Raw genomic sequence first — 23,407 nt, forward strand, 5'->3', positions numbered from 1 at the left:
TATATTTTTAATTCTACAATTTTTATATATATATTTTTTTTTTTTTTTGAAGAATTTGAAGCACAATTGCTGTTGCTTTTAGAAATTGGGTTTTGAAAGCCGTTAGTTTTTTGTTGTTAAAGGAAAGATATATTGGAACTTTAATGGAAGCTTTTCCGTATAAAGTGATTTTAAACAGCTTAAAGGAGTGCTTTTTCTTTATTCTAGCTGATTAACATATGATTGACTTGGAGGTTTCTTTTGAAATGAACAAACTGTTATTTCTGCCATGGTGTTGAGTGATGTTTAAAGTAACACAGGTTTATGTGAATAATACTCCTTTATGGCCTCTCTATATGTCTGATGCTGAAGCAACCATAAAGGTATATAACAACTCAGTATACTTAATATGAGGGCTCAGACGCAAGGCAAATTTATTTGTATAGCACAATTCAGTACAAAGACAATGCAAAGTGGTTTACATGATTACAATATAGGAAAATAAAACAGAATCAGAGCAAGTAGGAAAAAACAAAAACAAAAATAAAGAGAAGCCATATACTCATCAGCTCCAATTTATGAGAGTCCTTGAAAGAATAAAACAAAAAAGTGATCTTAACACTATCAGATCTCAGTATACCATGCATATGCTCTTTCTGCACTGATTAACATTTCTGCACCTCAGCATGCTACATGCTTGAAATGGCTGCCTTAGGATAAGGTTAGACTCATATTCTGAATGATTCCACCTGAAAAACTTGTCTTTTTGTCTATACCCAGCAGGCTTGGATGCAACAAAATATACTTAGTGCTGCAGAAAAGATGCAACTTTAGCATAACCTAATGCCATGTTACCTCAGCATACTAAATGGTGGGAATGACTGCCACAGCAGAAGAGTTTGACTTCTAATTGTTCATTATTTCCTTACAGCGTCAAGCAGAGCTGGTCACTTTGTATCAGAGGCTGCCACTCTTTGTTTTCATCCTTTTAATATTCTCTTTTTGTAGTGTGTGTCCCTGTCTCTCTTTAACTTTCTGCTCACATCATGAAGCTAACCGTATTCAGGATATTTTTGTTTCTTCCTAAATTTCCCACTGTGGGACACTAAAGATATGTCTGCTGATAGCAGTCGTCCTTTTTCCTTACTGAAAATACCTGGCAAAATATACAATACCTGATGTATTGTATATTTGCCAGGTATTTTCTTTTGTTAAGTTTTTGATATGAATCAAATTTTTTGTGTAGTTAAAAGCAGCCTCAGAAACCTATAACTAGTTATTGGACTACTTCCCTGCAGTGTAATCATCGTGCCAGAGGATGACCTTCCCCCTCTTTAATTTTGCCTCTGAGTCTGTCAGGCAGCCAAAAGCTGCCATCAGGGGAACCTTCACAGAGCTTGAAACGTTGTGGAACAAATAAAATCTTCTCTTCGGCAGGTATGAGCCAAGGTTCCGGCAGAGGCTGCTGCAGTACACCGACGCCAACAACATCGCTTCGCTCTTCCTAACGGCTGCCAACCGTTGGCTGGAGGTCCGCATGGTAATGACCCATCTGTTGTTTAGATATTTAAATTTCAGATCGGTTCTGCTTCTCTGTTGGTCTCTGATCTGACTCACAATCATCTCAGAGTATATGGCTAACTGCTCCCTCTGTTCAATTACTGGTAAACCAGTGGTCTGATTTGGCTATTTCCATAAAATGCAGTCTTCATGTCATGTTTAATGCCTCAGCTGCTGTTCCTTCATAAGTTGCTGACAAAGCCTTGACATGTTAATTAGACCGTGTGGAGAAATGCAGAAAACTACACATGTTCATCAGTTTGATGTGCTCTGTCAATAAACCAATGTTCTCCAGGGATCACTCTACCTACAATGCATCCTGTTCAGCTGCTCATCGAGTTTCCTTGCTGTGTTTTGCAGGAGTACGTTGGAGCCTGTGTGGTGCTGGTGGCGGCTGTAGCGTCAATCACTAATTCTCTTTACAACCAGCTACCCCCCGGCCTGGTGGGGCTGGGACTCACATACGCTCTCATGGTGAGCATGTTTTATTCTTTAACTAAGATCTCGTACATTTAAAGTATGCAGCAACAGCTGCACATCTGCACAAAGAAAAGCCATATTCATTTTAACTCAAGGTTCATCACTAAGACATCATAATTTGTCTTTCTTACTATACAAAAAACTTTTTATTGGATTGTTTTGGTTAAAAAATATAATCTTGTTGCTGCAGATTGAATTTATCTTGATTTCAATTGTCTTTTTATAAAGTTGTAGGGAAGTCATATTTAAATGTCAAATCATTCTGGCTTAAACATGTATATTAATGTACTCTTTCTCAGACGATATTGTCTCAAAAGTTAGAAAATGTCTATTTTTAAAAACACCCTGTCTTAAAATCTGTGGGGGTTTTTTTGTTATCTTATGCAGGCCAGTTAGTTATACATCAGCTTGTTCACCTAAATTCGGCCAATCATATATCAACGGTCATCTGTCAATAAAATTTTCGGTCAAAGCATCTTTATATGTCGCAGCTTATATACACAACAATTGAAATAAGAAATAAGAATCATTACTTTACCATTGAGTTACGCCCAAGTGTTCTTGGATGGACGTCTGTCTTTTTGGCAGGCGTAGAGCTAACAGAACTGCCAGCGTTGCGAGGCAAGGGCTCAAACATGTACGGCTGTAAGCCTTTCACACCAAATCAAGCTTCTGCCGCCCTGGCGTCCCCTTCCACAACATCTTCATCCCCGCTTTCCTCCTCTAAATAAAAAATGGATGACGGAGGAGACTCATCCATGACCACAGACACAAAACTCTCCTCCTCTTGCATATTTCCGCTGTCCATAGCGTTCCTTTACAGTGTCCTTGCTAGCTGCTACTTGGTCCCAATTCAATTTCCCATTGGGAACCTACTAGCACCAAGTTGCTAACTGGTTGGAAAGATGACACCGGCCACAACCAAACTTGCTTGCGAACCTTCTACCACAACAATCCTGCCCCCTAATGGCGTTCACTTTATTCACTCGTGTAAAGTCGGGCACCACTCGGGAGAATGCGGAAATGCAAAGGTTGGAACATCCGCTTCCCTACAACTTCCCTACGAGCAGCGTGGTTAATTGCTGCAACCCCACCATCCCACCCCAATTTTTTATAAATTATCTGAATACTGCATAATTATTTATCATTGGCTAAACTGAACTAACAATCCCAAACTTCAGAGAAGGTGCTGTCCAAATGTTTGGAGAGCAAGGCTCTAGCATCCCTGGTTTAAATGAAAACGATAGATCTTACTATAAAGGGGTACGTCCTTTCCTTTTTTGGATGAATCTTATTGCAAATTTACATGACAGACCAACCCAAACTAGTGCATGTTTGTGAACTGGAAAGAAAACATGGGACATGGGAAATCAACAAACAAAAATGCATTTGTTTTTATCGACCTGTACTCTGACTGCCTACAAATTGATAGACTTCCATGTACTCCTTCCATTTTCATATGAAAGGTTGAACCGTGCTTCTTGAAATAATTAAAGCTTTTTATATTATTTCACAATATTACTTTATTTTTAAAAACCTGAATGTTCTTTGGTCTTTGTGTTCCTGTTTATTTACTATGTGACAAACACATAGGACTAGATTTTATTCAGAAGTGAAAACAGAGTTGAGTACAAGTGCTTGATATAGTTTTTGCATCAAAGTTTGACAACTATGCATGGTCTTGTGTTGGTTTATTACATAAAAATGTTGTTTATGTGTGAAAAAAATTTGTCATAGTCACATAGACAGAAATATGAACTGTCACAGATATTGCCTCCACCAAGAAGGTTTTATTTTGCACTTACATTCACAACAGAAGAGACTGTAAGAGCCTGAAATTCACTGCTTCCCAACTTTTTTGTTTAAGTCTAGCAATTCTTTTCCATTTGAGTTTAAATCTACTCCGCATACTCAGTCATTAGATTTTCAATCTTGGAACGGTTCCTACAATTTGTTTCTCATCTTGGTTCAGTTTTTTTTAAAGCGGCCCTTCTGTACTCCATTACAGTATCTGCACTATGCCTTCAACACTCTCTTGTAATATTTTCAGATTTGCAAACACATCTTCAACCCAAAACTTGGATTGAAATGATTCATTTGAACAACTGCCCTATCCACACATCATCATGTAGTGATTTGTTGCAATGCACCTCTCAGAAGTCAGTGTCACACAAGTAATGCAGTGCATCCTTGTAAATATCGTAAAGAAAAAGGGATTAAAAAAAATACGTAGATATTGTAATTGTAGGTGTAATTGAACATTTAAAAATTAGGTTAATTCTTTGAAAATGAAACTAGTTTTTTTATTTTTTCCAAAAGATTGAGATGAATGAACAAGGCTGAATTTTTGACCACAGAAAAAAAATGAATATAAAGTAAAGTATAAAGTTTTTGGTGTCAGTCCTTTTTTCTTTTGTCTTATTATAAAGAACATTGGCAAATTAGAAATCACATCATCTTATATTTCATCTTATATTTTAACTGAAACAATTCCTTAACCTTATTGTGCAGGTTACCATTGGATATAAACACCACTTTGCAGAAAGCTTGGCAAAATCATGAGGTCAAATGTGATCTGCATGGTCTGCAAGGTCCACCTCTGTCTTAAAGCTGAGCCTAAATGCTTCATAGCATACAACCATTAATCTAATGTTGCCTACTTTGTGTAATATTCTATCTGCGGTAAATTAAGATTGAAACAAGTAAGTTAATTCTGTTAAAAATGTTATAAGAAAATTAAAACTGTTAAAAGGCTAACTTAAAAGTGAAAAAGCTGATTAAAAAGGTAATAAGCTAAGCTAAAAAATAAGAAATTAAAGTTCCAATATCAGCATTAATAATTATAATAATTTAACTCTATTGATCTCACATTGGAGAAATTTACCTCTGCATTTAACCCGTTCCCTGGGGAGCAGTGTGGGGTTAAGGGTGTTGCTCAGAGACCCAGAGTGGCAGACTGTGGGAGTGGGGCTTTAACTAAGAACCTCAGGTTTCCAAGCCCTATGCCCTAACCACTAGGCCGCCACTACACAGGGTTATTTAGGGTTATGCTGTACCATAATGTTTCTTTCTTTCTAGAACTTTTTTTTTTTTTTTATCACGTGACTATTTTTGATAATTATATTAACCTTGAGTTTTTGCTACGGAAATACTTTTTTTTTCTTGTTCTGTCCTCCAATAACACTCTTGACTTGAAAGTATTTTACTGTACAACCTATAAATGGTTAATTGTTTTTCTTTTTTGAGTGTTTTATGATTGTTTTTAAGTACTTTAAAATTGGAAAACAATGTTAAAAGATAATACTGTTATTAGATTTTCTCAAAAATCTCTGACACTTTAGTCCTTTTGCCTGATTCAGCCTTTCTGTCACGCAGCATTCAGACTACGCAGTGCAGTCATGTAGCTGTGTGTCCAGGCTGGGGGGACTACGTGAGTTCAACTGTCCTTGCTGTCCTCTTGTATCAGGTGTCTAACTACATGAACTGGATGGTGAGGAACTTGGCAGACATGGAGGTGCAGCTTGGTTCCGTCAAGAGGATTAATGGCCTGCTCAAAATTGAACCGGAGAATTACGAGGGACTCCTCAGTGAGTGGAGCAGTCATATTTCAGCCCACACCCTTTTAGTCTTTAACTGTGTTTATACCAAAGACTTTTAGCCTCTAATGTTTTGCATTCATAGAGTTTTTAATTCTGATATAAAATAAAAATAATAATCCTTTCTTTGATTTGCTCTAACCAAAAAGAGCTAACGAGAATGTATTGTGTGTGTCTCAGGTGTCTCTCAGGTACCCGAGGGTTGGCCTCGACAAGGAGAAATAAAGATCCAGAATCTGAGCGTCCGTTATGACGCCACACTAAAACCTGTGCTCAAAAATGTCAACGCACATGTGCATCCCGGTCAGAAGGTGAGCAGTGAGCGTGTGAATGTTACTGTCTGTAGAGACTCTACAGATCAGAGCCATTTACCTGGATTTTTATTATTTTAGGTGGGGATCTGTGGAAGAACTGGCAGCGGGAAATCTTCTTTTTCCTTGGCCTTCTTCCGCATGGTGGACATGTTTGAGGGTAAAATTTTATTTAACATCACAGATAAAGAGCTGTTTGTTAGCACTTCTGGTAAAGATGTGGAAAAAGGCATATTATAGATAAATATTCTATTACAACTGCTTAATCTGAAAACATAAATACAGAAAAGGTTTGATTTTAGGAGATCTATTCAATACAGAAAAAAGAATCATGTTGGTAAGATTTAAATCAAATCCTTCGTGGCTCATTTATTATTACCCCCAGTAGTCTACAGTAGTTGTAAAAAAAAAAAAAAAAAAAAGAAGGGGGAGGCTGGCTATTTTATTTTATTTTCTGGAAGCATACATAGCCTAATTAATATAGTCTATTAACCTAAAGCAATATGCATGCTATGGTTGTTACATGTCAGGTACACCGGTCATTGACCTTGGCCAAGGCACCTTACAGTAGAACTGCAGTCAGTCCCTTTTCTTTTGTTGGACTCTTCTGTTCATCTCAGGATTTTTCTTAGCTCTCTTAGGGATTAAGATGGCCAAGAAAGATCGACCAACTTTTTTTGGTTAATTTTTCCATAAAGGTTGGAACATTTTCCTGCTGACAAACCTGATGATGACAAACTTGTGTATATTTTCTAACAATCTCCACCAGATTGTTAGAAAGCATACATTTCTAAGATGCTTTCTAAGGCCTTGGGAAGATAAACAGTGATACAGATCCTCCACCGTCCTTTACAATCGTATCATGAGTAGGAGGGCATTGCTTACAAATGATACATTTAAGTAGAATCGAGTAATTTTTTTATGGATACTTGGTAAGTTTAGGATGCTACATTTTTCTTTTGTTTGCTTTGAGATATTATCTTACCTCCCTCAACATTCCCCATACCAAGCAATGTGGCAATTTTACGGGTCTCTCTCCAGCCTGGTGGATAAAGGAAGAGCTTTCTGTGTCGCCTCATATTCATACATGTGGGAAACAGGAAATGAAACAAAGTGAAAAGGAATTTACTTATTGTAGAGATTAAAATATTTGATTTCAATACGAAGTCTTAAAAGTTTTTGGGTTTTTTTCTGGATGTGTTTTTTTTTATCTAGTTGCTCCTTAATCCTTCCTGATTGGGACAGAAAACAACTTTGATAGCTGAAATAAAAAGAGTCGTTTTTAATTACATATATGATTAGACATCTGGCTGCTTGTCTTTTTCTTTTATTATAAGTTTTTAAATATTTTTTTACTATGAGTATTTTTTTGTATAGTGGCATGGTGAGGCCACTTTTTAATGGAGGCACAGAAAAGCACTAAACAGAAAAATATTTTATCATTTAAAATATATTAAGTGAACAGCAAAACCAAAAAGGCACTTGTGCACTAAATTAATTGCAATTTGCACCCCATTTAGTTTAAATATAAGTTAATGCTTGTATATTGTATATTTCTAATTTCATGGAAAATAAAGCAACTGAAATAATTAGTTCCTAAACAAATATCAACTAAAAGATGAAAAAGAGCCTTTCTTTGGGATATTAGGTCAATTTACAGAGTTACCAGTTTTAATAAGATAATAACTAGAAGGTTAGTAAACTCATAAATTATTGTTTATTTTGTTAAAGATCAAAATCAGCAGATGAAACTATGATCAAATCTCTGTAGGACTTAACTATCACCTTCATATTTAGATCATACTTAAAACAAAACTGTAAAGGAAAAAATGAAATGGGTCCAAGGAAGGGACCCATTAGTCGTAGTACATCTATTCCAGCGCATATCATCATTACAGGTTTTTCTTTTTAGCATTTTGTCTTCAGCACAGCAGCAATAGCAATAAAAATAGAATGTAGCTATGATTTAAATTAACTGCTTCAATTGGGTTAAAAGGTAATTAAATCAAGTTGATCCAATTGAATCACTTCATTTATAAGTTGCCAAGATGAATAAATGAAGTTGGGCAAACTTAATTCAGTTACTTGTTACAAATGGAAGCAATTCATTTTAGTTGGAGCTGCATTCCCTCTTTAGACTGCAGGGAGCTAGGAACAGTAGTACAGGGGCTCTGGCCCCTGGTGGCCCCCGTGTAGAACCGCCCATGGTTTTGTACACCATAAAGCTGGCCCTGTTTAAACGGCTCACAGTGCTCTATATTTGCCCCATGCATGCTGTTGTTCTGATTGTCCTCCCAGAATGTAAACAGACATGGTGTCTGTGCACAAATCAACCTTTTTAACAGATTCACCCTGTTTTCTTCAATTTTGATTACATTTCTTATTGAAAGTACCTTAGTGTCCAAAAAGATTTTGAAAATATGAAGCATAAAATAAAAACTCTTTCAACATTATTAGGAAAGGAAATTATGGATATTCTTTGAGAGGAATAATAATTGAGTCACTGGTGAGATTTGTTAAAGTAATTATTTCTCCTCTGAATAAATGTACAGAAACTGTAACCGTTTTTAAATAATTTCAGTGACAAATGATCCTGCTGCAGTAAAAAAAAGATGAATTTATTATACGACCTTTTTGCATACTGAACGTGGGTGCCTACTAATTTGTCTCTCTATATTCCATTACTGCTTTAGGCTTTCAAAGAAGTAAAACAATAAAACTACCATCTCTTTTCCTTTTTCATAGGGAGGATTGTGATTGACAACATCGACATCTCCAAGCTGCCTCTGCAGACCCTCAGGTCTCGGCTGTCCATCATCCTTCAGGACCCCTTCCTGTTCAGCGGCACCATCCGGTACGACGAGCTCCAACAGGAAGGCTCGTTAATGGAGGTTTAGATCAGATTGTGCTGATAGCGTTCTTAGTTAATGAAGAGGGACACAGAACATTTCCAGTAGGACCAACATTTGGGAAAGCTGTGCCAACCATTAATCACACTTATCTGAAACATGAGTAGAGCTGCTTATAGATAAGAGGCGTTTCTCTGAAATGTTCAGAAGAGCTGCCTATTTATAAACATCAGTACATACCATAAAAGTCCCTTCATGCTGGAGGACAGACAATGAGGATTTTAAAAAGGCAGCAGTTTTTGGATACGTAAAGATATAGTCGAGGATTTTCACGAATTTTTGCAAAGACCCGCCCTCTCCACTTAAAAAAAAAAATGCACATGCACAACCCTTTATCTGCTCCCAAGAGGGAAGTCCTATTAAATGCATGCGAGAGTATGCACAAGCCTATTTCTCCTCATGCATGCTTTAAAAGTGGCTGTTTGCATCGCTCATACAAGTTTATTGTGCCCGAGCATCCGCCTGAACCCCTAAATCACTCAATCGTTATATAGAGCGGGGACTATATAGTGGACATTATAGGAAACTCAGTTAACTGACCATTCGGACAGATGATCACTGCTTTTCGCTCCCCATTGGTCACATAACCCCTCCTCCACTTTGGGGGCCTGTGCCATCTTTGATATAAGTCGCCGCTGTCAGGTAGCGACAGCCTATGTTAACAACAGACCGCTATGACAGCAAATCCCATAATGCTTTGCAAGGAGCGCTCCCGTGCAAATCACACTGGGATATAACTGCCTTTTCTGAGGCCTTTCTTTTCTTCTCATACACTTCACAGACACTTTTTCTCTTTCGACCCTCGGCCATTTTCAAAGAACAGTGGTGAGAAAGGTGAGATTCAATGACTGTTTAAAACCATAACTCACCACAGATATACAAGTGAAAGTATGCATGCACAAAAAAATATAGCTAACGGGACGAGCACGTAGGACGGCCTTACATAAACATATCACCAGAATTACTGACAATTAAGAGGAACACTTATATAGATGATCCAATAAAAGTTTGTTCTCTATACCTTTAAGTATAGATTAAAAGTTCTGGATCAATGTTTAAACAGCTTTATAGAAATGAAAGATTTTACTGTAAAATCTACATGCACAATTTTTCATATCTTAGATGAATGAGAAAAGTTTCTGCTATTTTTCTTTTATGTATTTATATATTTGTCATGTTTTAACTAAGAGCAGTTTTAAATGTTGGTTGGTGGGTACATGTGTGCAGGTTCAACCTGGACCCAGAGATGAAGGCGACGGATGAGATGTTATGGGAAGCTCTGGAGATCGCCCAGCTAAAGCCTGTTGTTAAAACCTTGCCAGGAGGTCTGGGTAGGAGAAAACAAACGCTGGCATTCAGTTTGATATAAACGATTCATCACCTCTCCGTGCCATCGCTGAGCGTCTGTGTTCAAGGAACAAACGGCTGTATCAGGTCGCTTATGCGTTAAATTTTTAACTTACTTCACCTTCTCAATACCGCAGATCTGACAGCTGACGCCTGCCGCAGACTCAGGGTCACATCTGGTGTTTCACTGACTTGTAAAAGTATTCATACCTCATGAATTTCTATCCATGTTGTATTTTAATCTGGTTTTATAATATAAAAAAAGAAAAAAAAAAAACAGAGATTGTTTTAAAAAAACAAAAACAAAAGCATAGTGTCTGGTTTGTAGTGGTTTAAAAAGTGTTGCCTATATTTGTTATATTCAGCCTCTGTCTATAAAAAATCATCCAAAGCGCAGCTGGTAGACTTTCTAAACCCAGATATAAACTAATTTTCCACATCATTTATACAGTTCAGGTTGGCTTCCTGTAGACTTTGCAATATGTTTAATGTACTTATTCTCACCTGTGGTAATCTCTTTTCCAGATTCCTCAGAAGAAGCCTGGCTTTATCTGTCAGGTTTTAACCAAATAATCTGCTGTTCTTAACCTTCCATCCCAGGCTCAGAATCTGCTGCCATTTTAACGCTGAAAACCTTCAGTCTGCAGCTCCTCTGAGACTTTTTTTTTTTAGCAGTTTTTTAAATACGTATTTTTAAATAAATATATTTTATAAATATAACATATTATTAATGATAAAATAAACTAATAACACCCCAAAATGAGCTGATGCACCTTTATGTACCTTTATACCTTCAGAATATTTCTAATTGGCTCTATGTAGTTGTGTGTAATTGGAAAACTAACATGTTTCACCAACCCAATGGTGACACATGGTGGTGGCAGCATCATGCTGTGGGTATACTATTCTTCTACAGGGACATGAATATTCTTTGATGAAAATTTTCATTAACTGATCAGAGTACATCTGAAGATGGGTGGAGCTGAATACGGGCAAGTCCTAGAGGAAAACCCGTTGAAAATCCGAAGATTGGAAGAAGGCATATTGGAGCAGGACAATTGACTTAAATATACAGTCTGAGCAAAATTAAAATGGTTTAGATTAAAACATATTCATGTGTCAGACTGGCCCAGCCACAGTCCAGGTCTAAATAAGACAAGGAACATGTGGTAAGACTTAAAAATATTTTCTTCCTGCATCCTAACTTGGCTAATGCAAAGAAGAATAAGACGTGTTTGTCTAAATGAGCAAAACTGGTAGAGAAATAAGCCAATGAGACTTTAGTCTCTGCAAAAAGTGGCTCTACAAAGTATCAAACGGAGTCAGAATACAAATGTATAGCTAAATTTTCAGACTTTCTCTTTGTCAGAACAAAAAAAATCAGTCATGCAACACCACAATAAAACACAGTTAAATTTGTAGTTCAAATGAAGCAGAAAAGACCAAACTTTGACTGGTTATGAATACCTTAGCAAGTCTCTATATCTTGAAGCAAATAAACTGCTGTACACACATCAACTCTTACATTTAGCTTTACAGGGAGATTCTTACTGAAGTGTTTATTTTATCTTCAGCTTTTTTAGACAATTTTTAGTAAGAAAACAGAGCAGCCGGTTGCTGTGAACATGAAATTACTGATAAATGCTGTCATTTAATTTTCTTTTTCCTCCTTTAGATTCGGAAACCTGCTTCCTTTTGTAGTGCACACTACTCTAAACCCTAAACTGAAGCCAGACGCTTAAGTAATTTATCTATTTATCCATCCATCTTATCTATATCTTTATTTTATATTAATTAAGTTTCCCTATAATTTAAGGAAAATAACTGTGCAGTGTATATGCTACATAAAACAGTGTGCACTTCACTGCATGGATAATTGGGGAACATTGTTTATCAATACAGAGCTGAGGAAATTAAGCACAAATTAAAAATGGTTTCCAACATCCTCTTTTTCAAAAGCTTAGATGTTAATGAATTCACCCTCAATCTTTTCACTGAAAGCTTTTGATTTTATTCATTTCTTAAGTTGAAAAAGGCTTTTATTTCAGGAGAACTCATAAATATTACACCCGTAAGGGAAATATTTATCATGTTACAGCTTCTAATACAGACTTCACTTCAATTATTGAGCAAGTTTAAAGTTCCGGAAAAGCCGTTGTTAGAGATACTTAGCTTACACTGCACTAAAGTGAACAGATGGTTATTGGACTGACTGGAATCTGCTCAGATTTTAGACAGATGCAAGCTGCAGACTGGTGAAAACTACTCTACAATCAGTTTATATCATCTCATTTGCAATTCTTGTTCATTCATAATTTTTTTAATAATAAAACAAATTCATGAATTTACCAAAACAAGAGATTCCTATTGACGATGCTGACAAACACTGGTAGTTTATTATTTCAAGTTATTTGCATGTATGAAGGTCTTTGGAATAAGAGCAAAAGTTACATTTACTTGAGTTACTAATGACACAAATAGTAGTTTTACTGCACCATACTTTACTTTTACTTGAGTGGTATCTTTGTAACATGCTCCTCTTACTTGCTTAAAAAGTTTGGCTTCTCCATCCACTGTGCCTATCATTACGGAAGGACTAAATAAGCTTTTTTGAAACATAAAAGTCCCAGGAAAACATAGTTCATGTTTAGGTCAGAATGAGCATTCTTTTTTCTACAGAGGCTTATTATATATCTGGAATTGCTACTGTTGCTTTGATGGCTCAAAAAAGGGAAAATCCACTAAGGCCACAGATGCACCATGGACTTGTTTTACGCAGGCAAAAGAAAAAAAATGTTCCAGGTAAACTCCTTTAGTTTTGTCAGTTTATTTTTTCCTTAGGCAAGCAAACAAAAAAGACAAACATTTACTCGATGTTTCTCTTGCGCTGGTAAAAAACCATACGCCCACCCAGATGCATGCTGGTCCTACAATTGACTGCCTATTTATAAAAAAAAAATTATTAACCTAAATTAATCATAACTAACCAAAAAAATAAAGGAACATGACTAAATAACCAAAAAAACATAATCTCATAACAGATATTAAGCAATAAATTTAAATAAACTTAGCTAGATTATGCATGAAAACACAAAACATTTTTAATCATTAACAAAAAATAATTGGCTCCTACAGCTACCATGACATTTGGAGGTCAAGCTTGTAGGAAAGAAAGTTTTCATTGCAGGTCATTTTTCATTGTCCTAATACGTATAAATAACCTACTGTGAGGATTTGTTTCATAAGTTTAATTTTTGAAAAGAAAATAGGTTTGGGAAAGTGTTTCCTGCACCTCGATTTATTATCAGCTATTGTTTATCGGTTATTATTATTTTATTACAGTCTTTAAAATACCTGAATTTGCAATTGACTTTACCTTTTGATCTATCATTTAATTGGTAAATTGGATGTATCCAGTACTTTTACTCTTAAGTCATTTCTTGTATGACTACTTTTTACTTTTACTGGAGTTAAAGTATGCTGAAGTAGTGTTATTAGCCTGAACTTGACCTAGCTTGGAAAAACTAAAAATTTTACCCACTTTCATTCAAAGTATCCAATAATCTCCTGATTATTTGGTCATAATTACTCAGTGGGTCTAATATTGTAATTCTAAAGTCCACAACATGGGAAACAGTGTCTGCTGGTATTACTGGTATTACCCCCTACACATAACAGGAAGTCCTTTTTTAAGTTTTAGCCTCTGTTTTGTGAATCCGAACCCAAACTGGGGCTTTAAGCTACAGGTAGTTTATTAACAGCAGTTAAGCAGGAAACTAAGATGTTTGACTTGCTGCAAGGGTCGTAAGGTTGGGAATCAAACTATGGACTCCCCTCTTCATCACAGCCTGCCCCAGAAAAAGCTGCAACTTACGGACACCTGATCAAAGAACACAGTTTTATTCAAATTTCAAAAATCTCCCACCTTTATGTTTGTGATGCTGTGACAAACAAAGTGAAACGGGGGAACACAGATCCATTTGTTTGGTGCCTCGAAGTTGTGAAATATTTTTTCTTATACATTCTCTTTCAAATGAAAGGTTGAATTTGTCTAAATTAAACGGTAATAATATGAGCAATGCCTCAGCATCTACATCGTTTGCAGCAGGTGAAATTTTGTGATTTTTTTTTTTTCAGACGCCATGGTGACAGAAGGCGGCGAGAACTTCAGTCAGGGTCAGAGACAACTTTTCTGCCTTGCCAGAGCTTTTGTGAGGAAGAGCAGCATCCTCATCATGGACGAGGCCACAGCCTCCATCGACATGGCAACGGTCAGTACGAGACTAACTACAAAAATATCTTGAGGCAGTGAAATGGAGACAAGGCGTTAAGGAAGGGAGGCATGGGAAAAGAGAAAAGCAGAGATAGGAGAGATTAAAATGGTTTAAGGAGAAGTTAATTACAGTGAATCGTAGCTGATCTTAAAGTGAAGCATTAAGATCTATAAATAATTACATAGAGCTATCTATTTGGTCAAATGTCACACCCACTCAACATGAACCACATATTCCTATTGGGGTTTTCAGAAATACTCTGAATTGCTCTAGTCAGTGGTGGTAATATAACATTCAGCTGCAGAAAGTTTGCAAACAGAAAAGGAAGCGGAAATCAGAAACTAATGTGCATTTTCTCATATCCAATTTAGGGTCCAAAAAAAGAAAAAAGGTTAAAATATTTACTTAAGCCACCACTGATATTTAATTTTTTTTTTTTTAGCAAGTTGCATCTCAGTACGTGCTTTTAATAGTGATAAAATTTTATTTTTTATTCCTGCTTTTAAACCAGACCAATAAATCCTTGATGTTGAGGACCTTTCTGTAGAAAGTTCATTATGTAAGCCAATGCTGCTTTATCTCCTCAAAAACCAATAATGATGCGTTAGAATCAATTTCCTGTTTGTACCGTTGCCTGTAAGTTTCATCCCGTAGGCCCAGACGGCCAGCCTCAGACTGAAGGAGAGCTTTCACAATGTCAAGAAATAACAAGGCATTTAACCTGCCATCAACAGGAAGACGCTACAAAACTAGTTACTTTTAACAGTTTACATCACAATGCCAACAAAAAGAGGAGCCATGCATGAATCAGCTATTTAAAGCTTAGCGGAAATAATTAGATACCTGCAAAGACACATCAGATGACTCATTGGGAAATGAGATGAGGATTAGAGGAAAAAATAAAAAAAAAGTATTTGGCCACAATAACAAGAAGGATGGTTGGTAAAGAAGATTTTACTCCATAAAAACGCTCCATTAACTACTAAGCATGGTGGTGGCAGCATCATTCTCCAGGTCTGCTGTAGCATTAAACATGTTTCTTTGTAACTCTCTACAAAACATTTACCGAAATATTATTGTGGTTGCAAATGCATATATTTTAAATTATTTAGACACTGTAGAGATGTGATAAAATTTGCAGTAAATCTAAACGATTTCACCCAACTTTTCTTTGTTTTTAAATTGTGGTTTTAAATTATGTATCAAAAGGCAAACATGATTATTTTTACATATTTTCCTTTTCTGATGGCTTTATGCCTTAATGCTTTATGTTGATTTTTAGCCCTAAAACAAGGAATATGCAAAAAAAAAAAAAAAAAGGTGAGGACGAGGAGGCTAATGTAGCTGAAAAATGCAAACAATTGATGTTGAGTTTGCAACGTTAAAAATAAAAAGATGGGTATCAATTAAAAAGCACAATAATCAGCAAATATGAACAGAGTGATGGAAAGAAAAACTCAAATTGAAGTTCATAAAGTAATAATATATTTCTGAGATTTATCCACTGAGATGGAGAAATTTGAATTAAACTTTCTCAAATTGGAGAAATTTACCTCTGCATTCAACCCACTCTGCAACCATTGGGGAGCAGGGGACTGCCATCGTGGCCCACCAGGGGAGCAGTGTGGGGCTAAGGTTCTTGCTCAGAGAGCCAGAATGGCAGTCTGTGGTAGTGGGGCTCGAACCCAGAACCTTAGGATTCCAAGCTCTATGCCCGAACCACTAGACCATGACTCCCCACCAGAAGTGTTTTCTAATAACAGCATGTTGGATACTTCACCAGTGAGATTGATAACCTGACAAAACCTGTCATTCAAAACATTAAAGTTCTGGCAGCCTTCAGACAAGTACATAGGTTCTACCCTGCTTTTAATCCGGATCCTAAACCTTATGCATACCCTCAGAAATATTTCATCAAAGTTTTAAGATTTATGTAAATTTATTACATAACAAATTCCTTTAAACTTTTTTTTAAGTGATTTTAACCATAAATTATTCAATAAATCTTACATGATCCATATTCATTTGTATAACAAAGTTTTTTTTATTTTAAGTACTAAATCATCAGGTTTATGTATTGAGTATTAAAAAAATATGCTAACTCAAAATAAATACTAATTTGTGTATTTATTTCAAATACATAAAGGGTATTGTTTGAGTTGCATAAAGTCAACGTTATTATTATGCACCTCAAACAAAAAAACTTTATGTATTTGAAACAAATACACTGAGTAAGTAAGTGTGCATTATTAATTATAAATACGGTACTTAAACCTAATATTTATGTATTTAGACTAAATAAGCTATATAACACTAATGAAAATGCAATGTTGGGTTTATTTTATAGGTTTGTGCTAAAATTATACATTAAAAATAAGTAAATGGGAAGTAATAAAATGATATAAACTTTAAATTTTGGTTGAAATATCTTTGCGATTGTGTGAGTCAGATTTCAATTTCTCCCCAAAACTGTGTCACCAGCAAACTCAGTGATGGGAAGCCATGCAGTAGCTCTGCAGGCCTCATTATACCCCCATAACCAGTCCATGTTTGGCTTAAAATGGTTTAGTGATGTAGCTGTCAGTCACCATGTTCTAGGCTACCTTAGCTCTATGCTACCTTTTACGGTAAACTTTGGAATGTCAGCTCTTTCAGTCAGAAGTATGACTGGCAGCAGCATACTGACAGAAGAAAATTCCTCCACTCTGTACCTTTTCAACCAAAACTGTAGTTTATAAATATAAGCTACTATGGAGAGAGAAACTGCAGCCTAAACCTGTGCTTTTAAGAGAGAGGAGGAGAGTAAGAAGCAAGCAGAGCTGCCAGAGAGGATATGCATGAAGCTAAAAGAAACTGAAATAAAGAGAGATCCACTAAGTGCATATAAGAGCCTGAGGGAAGATTCTGTACATTCCGATGTTCTCCGCCTGAATGTTTCCCCACAAACAGCTACGGTTTGAGTTTATAACAGGGCAGTGAGGCCCTGGAGGAAACAAGAGTCAGCTTTTAATACACATACATTAACAGGAGTAGGAACAGAGGGGAAAAAACTATTTTCTGTAGCCATGAAGTTAAATCATAAACATCTTTTAAGGCGAAGTGTAAAGTGAGCATTTTTGAACCAACATCCTCTTCCTCTGCATCCCACAGGAGAGCATCCTGCAGAAAGTGGTGATGACTTCTTTTGCTGACCGGACAGTAGTGATTATAGCAGTGAGTATCCTCCTCCTCTTCCTCCTCCAACCACTGCAGCAACATATAACAGCTATACATTTCCCCCTGAGAGTGCTGACCTTCATCTTGCTCTGCTAATGTGTTTCTCTTAAATGGCTGCAGATATTCTGCTGCTGATTATTATGGAAAGAGAAAAAACTAGGTCAAAAGAAATGAAGGAGCTTCCCTGATGTTTTTTTTTTTTGTCTTTATAAAGGTTTTGCAAAACATGAAGGTCACAATCTGTCAAAGTTTAACATTCTTAACCCAAGTTCAGCTATGTTTCTAGTTGAAACTCACTGACTTATGCATAATGACATCACTGCATGTAGGTTTTAGAAGATTGACAGTCAGTTGTATAGGAAGCTTTGACCGATGTCTCTGAGTTTTCCCATTGCAGTAAATTACTTCCTCTCTCCCCCACGCAGCATCGAGTCCACACCATCCTAAACGCCGACCTGGTGATTGTGATGAAGCGAGGGATCATCCTGGAGTACGACAGACCCGAGGCCCTGCTCAACCGGGAGGACAGCGTCTTCGCCTCCTTTGTGCGAGCAGACAAATAGAGGAAGCGGCACGAGAAGAGAAAAGCCTTGGAAGCATCAAAGGAAGACATTCAAAGTGCAATTGTACCATGGAATAAATATATTCCTTTTATTTTTTAATCATGCTGTATTATATTTGTACATAAACTAATTGATTCTTTGTTAATAAAACATAAATTATCATCAAAATATGTTTTGGTCTGAATTTTTCAGATTTTACAAAAACCGTCTTCAGCTCAATTTGAAGAAACTGTAAAAGAAAATACTAGTGTTCCACTTTACACAAAACAAACACATTTTATTTTAACTTAGACTAATTTATTGATTTGTTTTCTTTTTTAATTCCACACAAAGATGCAGTGTATTTTAAATAGTCCCCTATTAGTCTCATAGTAATTGCCTCCTTTACTGTTCTCAGTACACTAGCTAACGTGTAATTAGCTCCTCCATCTGCACCATTGACATGGGTGGTCTTACACAGGGGCCAGGTGGGGACAGTGCCCCTGTACTCAATATGTAATGACGAATAAAATAATCTAATTTAATTATATGCACTGACAGAAACCATAACTGATTGGTTACTTCGATCTATTTCTTTTTTTTCCACCTTTACACATTTATTTCTAAAATTATTTAAAAAGGAAGGTGTTGCACTTTTAGCTTTGTTGTATGGAGATTTTGTGACAGTTTTTTTCTGTCCACCAATTATTGTTTTCTGGCCGAGGACTGATCTTTCAAAAGCATGATATTCAAGTTTGGGCTGCACTGTGCTGCAGTGGGTAGTGCTCTTGCCTTGCAGCAAGAAGGTTCTGTGTTTAATAACTGCATGGAGTTTGCATGCGTGGGTTCTCTTTAGGTACACCTGCTCTGTCCCACAGTTCAAAACCATGACTGTGAGGTTAATTGGCTTCTCTGTTGCAACCTGTCCAGGATGTAACCCGCCTCTCACCCATAGACTGTCGAAGATACGGCACAAGCACCTGCACCAGCCCCACTGCCACCCTGACAAGGACTAAGCTAAGCCTAAGATGATGGATGGATATGCCAATTTCAATTTTGACTGATGCTGATATTGCATAACAGCTGTTGTAAAATCCCAGCACACACTGAATGTTTAAGTCTCATTTTATTGGGAAAAAGAAACACATGTAAAACAATAAAAAATAAAAATTAAAAAAAATCATTTTAATTGCACAAGATGATGCTTTAAAATATAAATGAAAAATTTACAGCATTGACATCAGCGGCTACAATTGGTTTTACATATCTGCCAATCACCAACCTCCCAATATTAAGAAAATCATGACCAATAAATCGGTTTCCCACCCCTACATTTTATCTGCCATTTCCTCAGAGTTGCACATGGCTTTTACAATCTACATCTGACTTAATATATAAAAAAATTAATTATTGCTTTCTTTTTTTGTTCTGAGCCCCCGTGAACAACCCCCCATATCTAGAACCGCCACTGACCTGAGGTGATTTGGTTCAACAGAAATAGTATTGGCATATTTTCTTTGTTTAATAAATTAATTGTATGTGATGCCACTCTGTTCTGCAGAGGTTATGTTACCTTATAACTGAAGCCTTGGTAGAGTGGCACATGTTAATATATTGTGTGGTCTGTTTAGGTAGTGTAAAGATAATCAATACATGTTAATACCCAATGCCTTCTGAAACTGGAGGGAAAAAACTGAAAATCACTGTTTATGTACCTACTAAATGTTGTTCTATAAAAGCCTATAAAATAGGCTATAGTCATTTTTAGATGTGCAAATGATTTTATGAGCTTCCCAGGGGATATCTGTTAGATCCTCATTCCTGCGCTTTTGTTGCACCGTTTTGCAGAAAAAGAAAGTGGGCGTGTTGTTGCCTTTAAGCCAGCAGCAGAGGCCCTATGAGGGATATAATTGACACACTACGGCTTTAAGTTGGGTTCTGTTTGCGGTGAGTAAATGAAACCAATTCCTATATAATAGGAATGTGTTTTATGAGCGCGATTAGGGCTTAAAAGGCACTATTTAAAAAAACAGCAATAGAATAAGGCGGAGGGTGGGGGAGGGACTGCATCTCCTCGCTCCATCTCACATTACCGAGCTATAGTGGAGTGGCGAGGTCATCACACAACCAGCTTTGACACATGAGCCTACCTCCTACTCCAAATGTGACCAAAAAGCCGCTCAATAATCTCTGTTCGAGATCATTAACCCCGGAATCGCCTTTACGCACGAGAGCGCACCGACGCATAGGTGAGCGGGATGAGACTGCGCGGCGTGGCCCAGCGATGTCCGCTCAGTCGCTCGGTTCTGTGAGTGACGGCGGCAGCTGTGGAGTTTGGAGGGAGAGTCTTCTCATGGGATCGCCCAGTCCTGAAGCGCCTGATCCGGAGGCAACGTGAGGAGCGCGCAAACCTCCAGAACACAGCTGACATAAGGGCTCTTCTTCCTGCGCGGAGGAGGAGGGAACGAGTCCATCCGAGATCCGGGCGCAGACCGCACACCGAGCCTGGAGGTTGTGGGTACATAGCATGGGAGTGCGATGTTGTCCAGGAAGGGACTCATTCCTGAGGATTACTTGCTGACGCGGTTAGCTGAGGATGTTCTGCCCCCGAAGTTTAAGGCCAAGCAGAGGAAGGCTCGGTTTGTGGGAAAAAACGGCACTTGCAATGTTGCGCACACCAACATCAGAGAACAGGGTCGGTTCTTACAGGATGTGTTCACAACTTTAGTGGATTTAAAATGGCTCCACACCCTCATTATTTTCACCATGTCCTTCCTATGCAGCTGGCTCCTGTTCGGGATGATTTGGTGGCTCGTGGCTTTTGCGCACGGAGACCTGGATCAAAGGGGGGATGATTTCATCCCGTGCGTAACAGACATCCACTCGTTCTCCTCCGCTTTCCTCTTCTCCATAGAGGTCCAGGTGACCATTGGGTTCGGGGGTCGAATGATCACGGAGGAGTGCGTGTCGGCCATCATCATCCTCATAGTGCAGAACATCGTCGGGCTGGTCATCAACGCCATCATGCTGGGCTGCATCTTCATGAAAACTGCGCAGGCCCACAGGCGCGCCGAGACGCTCATCTTCAGCAAGCACGCAGTCATCTCCCTCCGAAACAGCAAGCTGTGCTTTATGGTCCGCATCGGAGACCTTAGGAAAAGTATGATCATCAGCGCCACCGTGCGGATGCAGGTTGTCAGGAGGAGCACCACGGAGGAGGGAGAAGTGGTTCCCCTGGACCAGATCGACATCCACATGGATAACCCGGTGGGAACCAACGGCGTCTTCCTGGTGTCTCCCCTCATCATCTGCCATGTGATCGACAAGTCCAGCCCCCTGTACGAGTTATCACCAGAAGACCTGCAGCATCAGGACCTGGAGGTTATCGTGGTGCTGGAAGGAGTGGTGGAGACCACCGGCATCACCACGCAGGCCAGGACTTCCTACGTGTCGGAGGAGATCCTGTGGGGTCAGCGCTTCGTGCCGACGGTCTCTGAAGATGACGGCATGTACGCAGTGGACTACTCCAAGTTTGGCAACACCGTGAAGGTACCGACACCTTGCTGCAGCGCCAAGGAGCTGGAGGAGGCCGGCGGCGTGGCGCGACTTAAGTTGAACGAGAGCGTCACCGCGCGGCCGTGCGTGAGGAGGCGCAGGGCGGCTGGGACGGTGCGCAGGTCCAGGACGGAGAGCAAGTGAATCACCCTGTTTGAAACGGAGCCGCTTCACTATCAGGAGCGTCGATTATTGAAACAAATGGATTTGACTCATGCACAAAGTGTAGGCACACATAAACCTGCGTTTGACTCAGGTTCGATGGAAAAGCACTGAAATGATTTTGACTGTTAAAGGGATAGTTCACTATTTCTTCTGTTGGGGATCTGAAAAAAAAAAAGGTTAAATTCATTTAATCTGCAAGAAAAGAAAATCAACGATTCTCTGTTTATTATGAAACCAGAGTGATTATCTGAGAGGAACTAAAAGTAGAGGTCTAAAATCTGAAAGTAACTCCAGTTTCAAAAACTGGTTGTATTTAAAAGTTTGTATTTATTTATTTTTTAACCAGATTAGGGGTCCGTGCTAATTCCAGTTTTAGTGAACACACACCTTCTGTGCAGCATAACTGAGCTGCATTAATCTGTATTAGATATTTATAAATGAATGTTCTTATAAATGACCCACACTGAAGGATCTCTTACCTCCTTTCCCATCATTTACTAAATCAAGCAGATTTTCACGAATATGACAGTACAATGATTTATTCACGATTAAAACTAAATAAAATGCTACAGTAAATGATGAGCAGTCAAAGATAATAAGTGTCCATTAGTCCACATCCAAGCCTCAGAGGATAAACTATCAAAGTTTATCTTAAGCTGTAGAAAATAAATGTAACTTTGTACACTCTGTGTATACAAAATGACAAACGTTGTCTAAGTCTAAAATAGCAAAAGAATGTAATGTCATGAAATAGATAGTGAAATGTCACTAGTCATGCCTGATCATTCCTAATTGAAAAAGGGAAAGCCAGTTGCTCTGTCCCAACAGACAATCCTGACATGTGATCCTGGATTATTTATTTAAAGATTAAAGCCAAAGAGATGCACTGCAAAAACATGGAAATCTAAATAAGTCAATTTTGCTCAAATTAAATGCATTTTTACTTGAATTGAGGAGGTAAGTGAGACACTTTGCCAATGGAACAAGACATTTACATTTAAAATAAGAAAAAAACAATTGCTTTGTCTTATTTAAAGTGTATATTATCTAATTATCTTATTTTAGGAGTAAAAATACTCCATTGGCAGATCATCTTATTTACCTGCTCAAATTAAGGGTAAATACACTTCATTTAAGACATTTTTTAATTATTTCTAGATGTTTTTGGCAGTGTGGGGAAATGTTTCACTGATGGCATAAAATCTGAAATGTTATTTAAAATGTTGAAAACTCAGCTCTCTAGGATCAATCCAATTCTGTGGGAGGAAACCTGAACATAGATTAGCCAATCAGAGGCAGATATGGGTTCACAAGTCAACCAATGGTGGTTAAAAATAATAATGAAAATTATTATTCAAGGAATACAGTCCAAAAATCTTTTACCATCATATCATCTGACCAGAGACATTTAACATGTTAATTGTCAAACACTGAATCATTCTATTGAATATTTATTTCCAGGCTAACATGCTT

General features: G+C 37.7%; 2 protein-coding genes across 6 annotated transcripts in view; both read left to right on the forward strand.

Moving 5' to 3' along the window:
* The window catches only part of abcc8 (ATP binding cassette subfamily C member 8), a 95,174-nt gene extending 76,794 nt beyond the window's left edge, over positions 1-18,380 (forward strand). For 2 of the 3 annotated variants that reach the window (XM_015382314.1, XM_015382315.1), the window contains 10 exons: positions 1,417-1,519; positions 1,900-2,013; positions 5,486-5,606; positions 5,796-5,926; positions 6,008-6,086; positions 8,672-8,780; positions 10,063-10,166; positions 14,320-14,453; positions 17,607-17,669; positions 18,098-18,235. In XM_015382314.1, coding sequence (XP_015237800.1) covers positions 1,417-1,519; positions 1,900-2,013; positions 5,486-5,606; positions 5,796-5,926; positions 6,008-6,086; positions 8,672-8,780; positions 10,063-10,166; positions 14,320-14,453; positions 17,607-17,669; positions 18,098-18,235 — 1,096 coding nt within the window. Of the gene's footprint in view, positions 1-1,416; positions 1,520-1,899; positions 2,014-5,485; positions 5,607-5,795; positions 5,927-6,007; positions 6,087-8,671; positions 8,781-10,062; positions 10,167-14,319; positions 14,454-17,606; positions 17,670-18,097 lie in introns of all 3 variants that reach the window. The other variant, XM_015382313.1, reaches the window with a different exon arrangement.
* A 1,699-nt stretch (positions 18,381-20,079) lies between these two features.
* Positions 20,080-22,907, forward strand: kcnj11 (potassium channel, inwardly rectifying subfamily J, member 11). 3 transcript variants are annotated; one of them, XM_015382266.1, is made up of 2 exons: positions 20,080-20,161; positions 20,998-22,907. In XM_015382266.1, exon 2 carries the CDS (start codon positions 21,014-21,016, stop codon positions 21,911-21,913), a length of 900 nt encoding a protein of 299 aa, XP_015237752.1. In that variant the 5' UTR covers positions 20,080-20,161; positions 20,998-21,013; the 3' UTR covers positions 21,914-22,907. The 3 variants fall into 3 exon arrangements, with proteins under 3 accessions (XP_015237752.1, XP_015237750.1, XP_015237751.1); XM_015382265.1 differs by lacking the exon at positions 20,080-20,161 and adding an exon at positions 20,770-20,909; XM_015382264.1 differs by having other exon boundaries at positions 20,133-22,907.
* The last annotated feature ends 500 nt before the right edge of the window (positions 22,908-23,407 follow it).

The sequence above is a fragment of the Cyprinodon variegatus genome, unplaced genomic scaffold (genome assembly GCF_000732505.1).
Source record: "Cyprinodon variegatus isolate N-32 unplaced genomic scaffold, C_variegatus-1.0 Scaffold254, whole genome shotgun sequence".
Taxonomy (NCBI): Eukaryota; Metazoa; Chordata; class Actinopteri; order Cyprinodontiformes; family Cyprinodontidae; genus Cyprinodon; species Cyprinodon variegatus.

Coding starts and splice junctions, on each gene's coding strand:
- kcnj11 (XM_015382264.1), top strand. CDS start 20,753: ATGTTGTCCAGGAAGGGACTCATTCCTGAGGATTACTTGCTGACGCGG.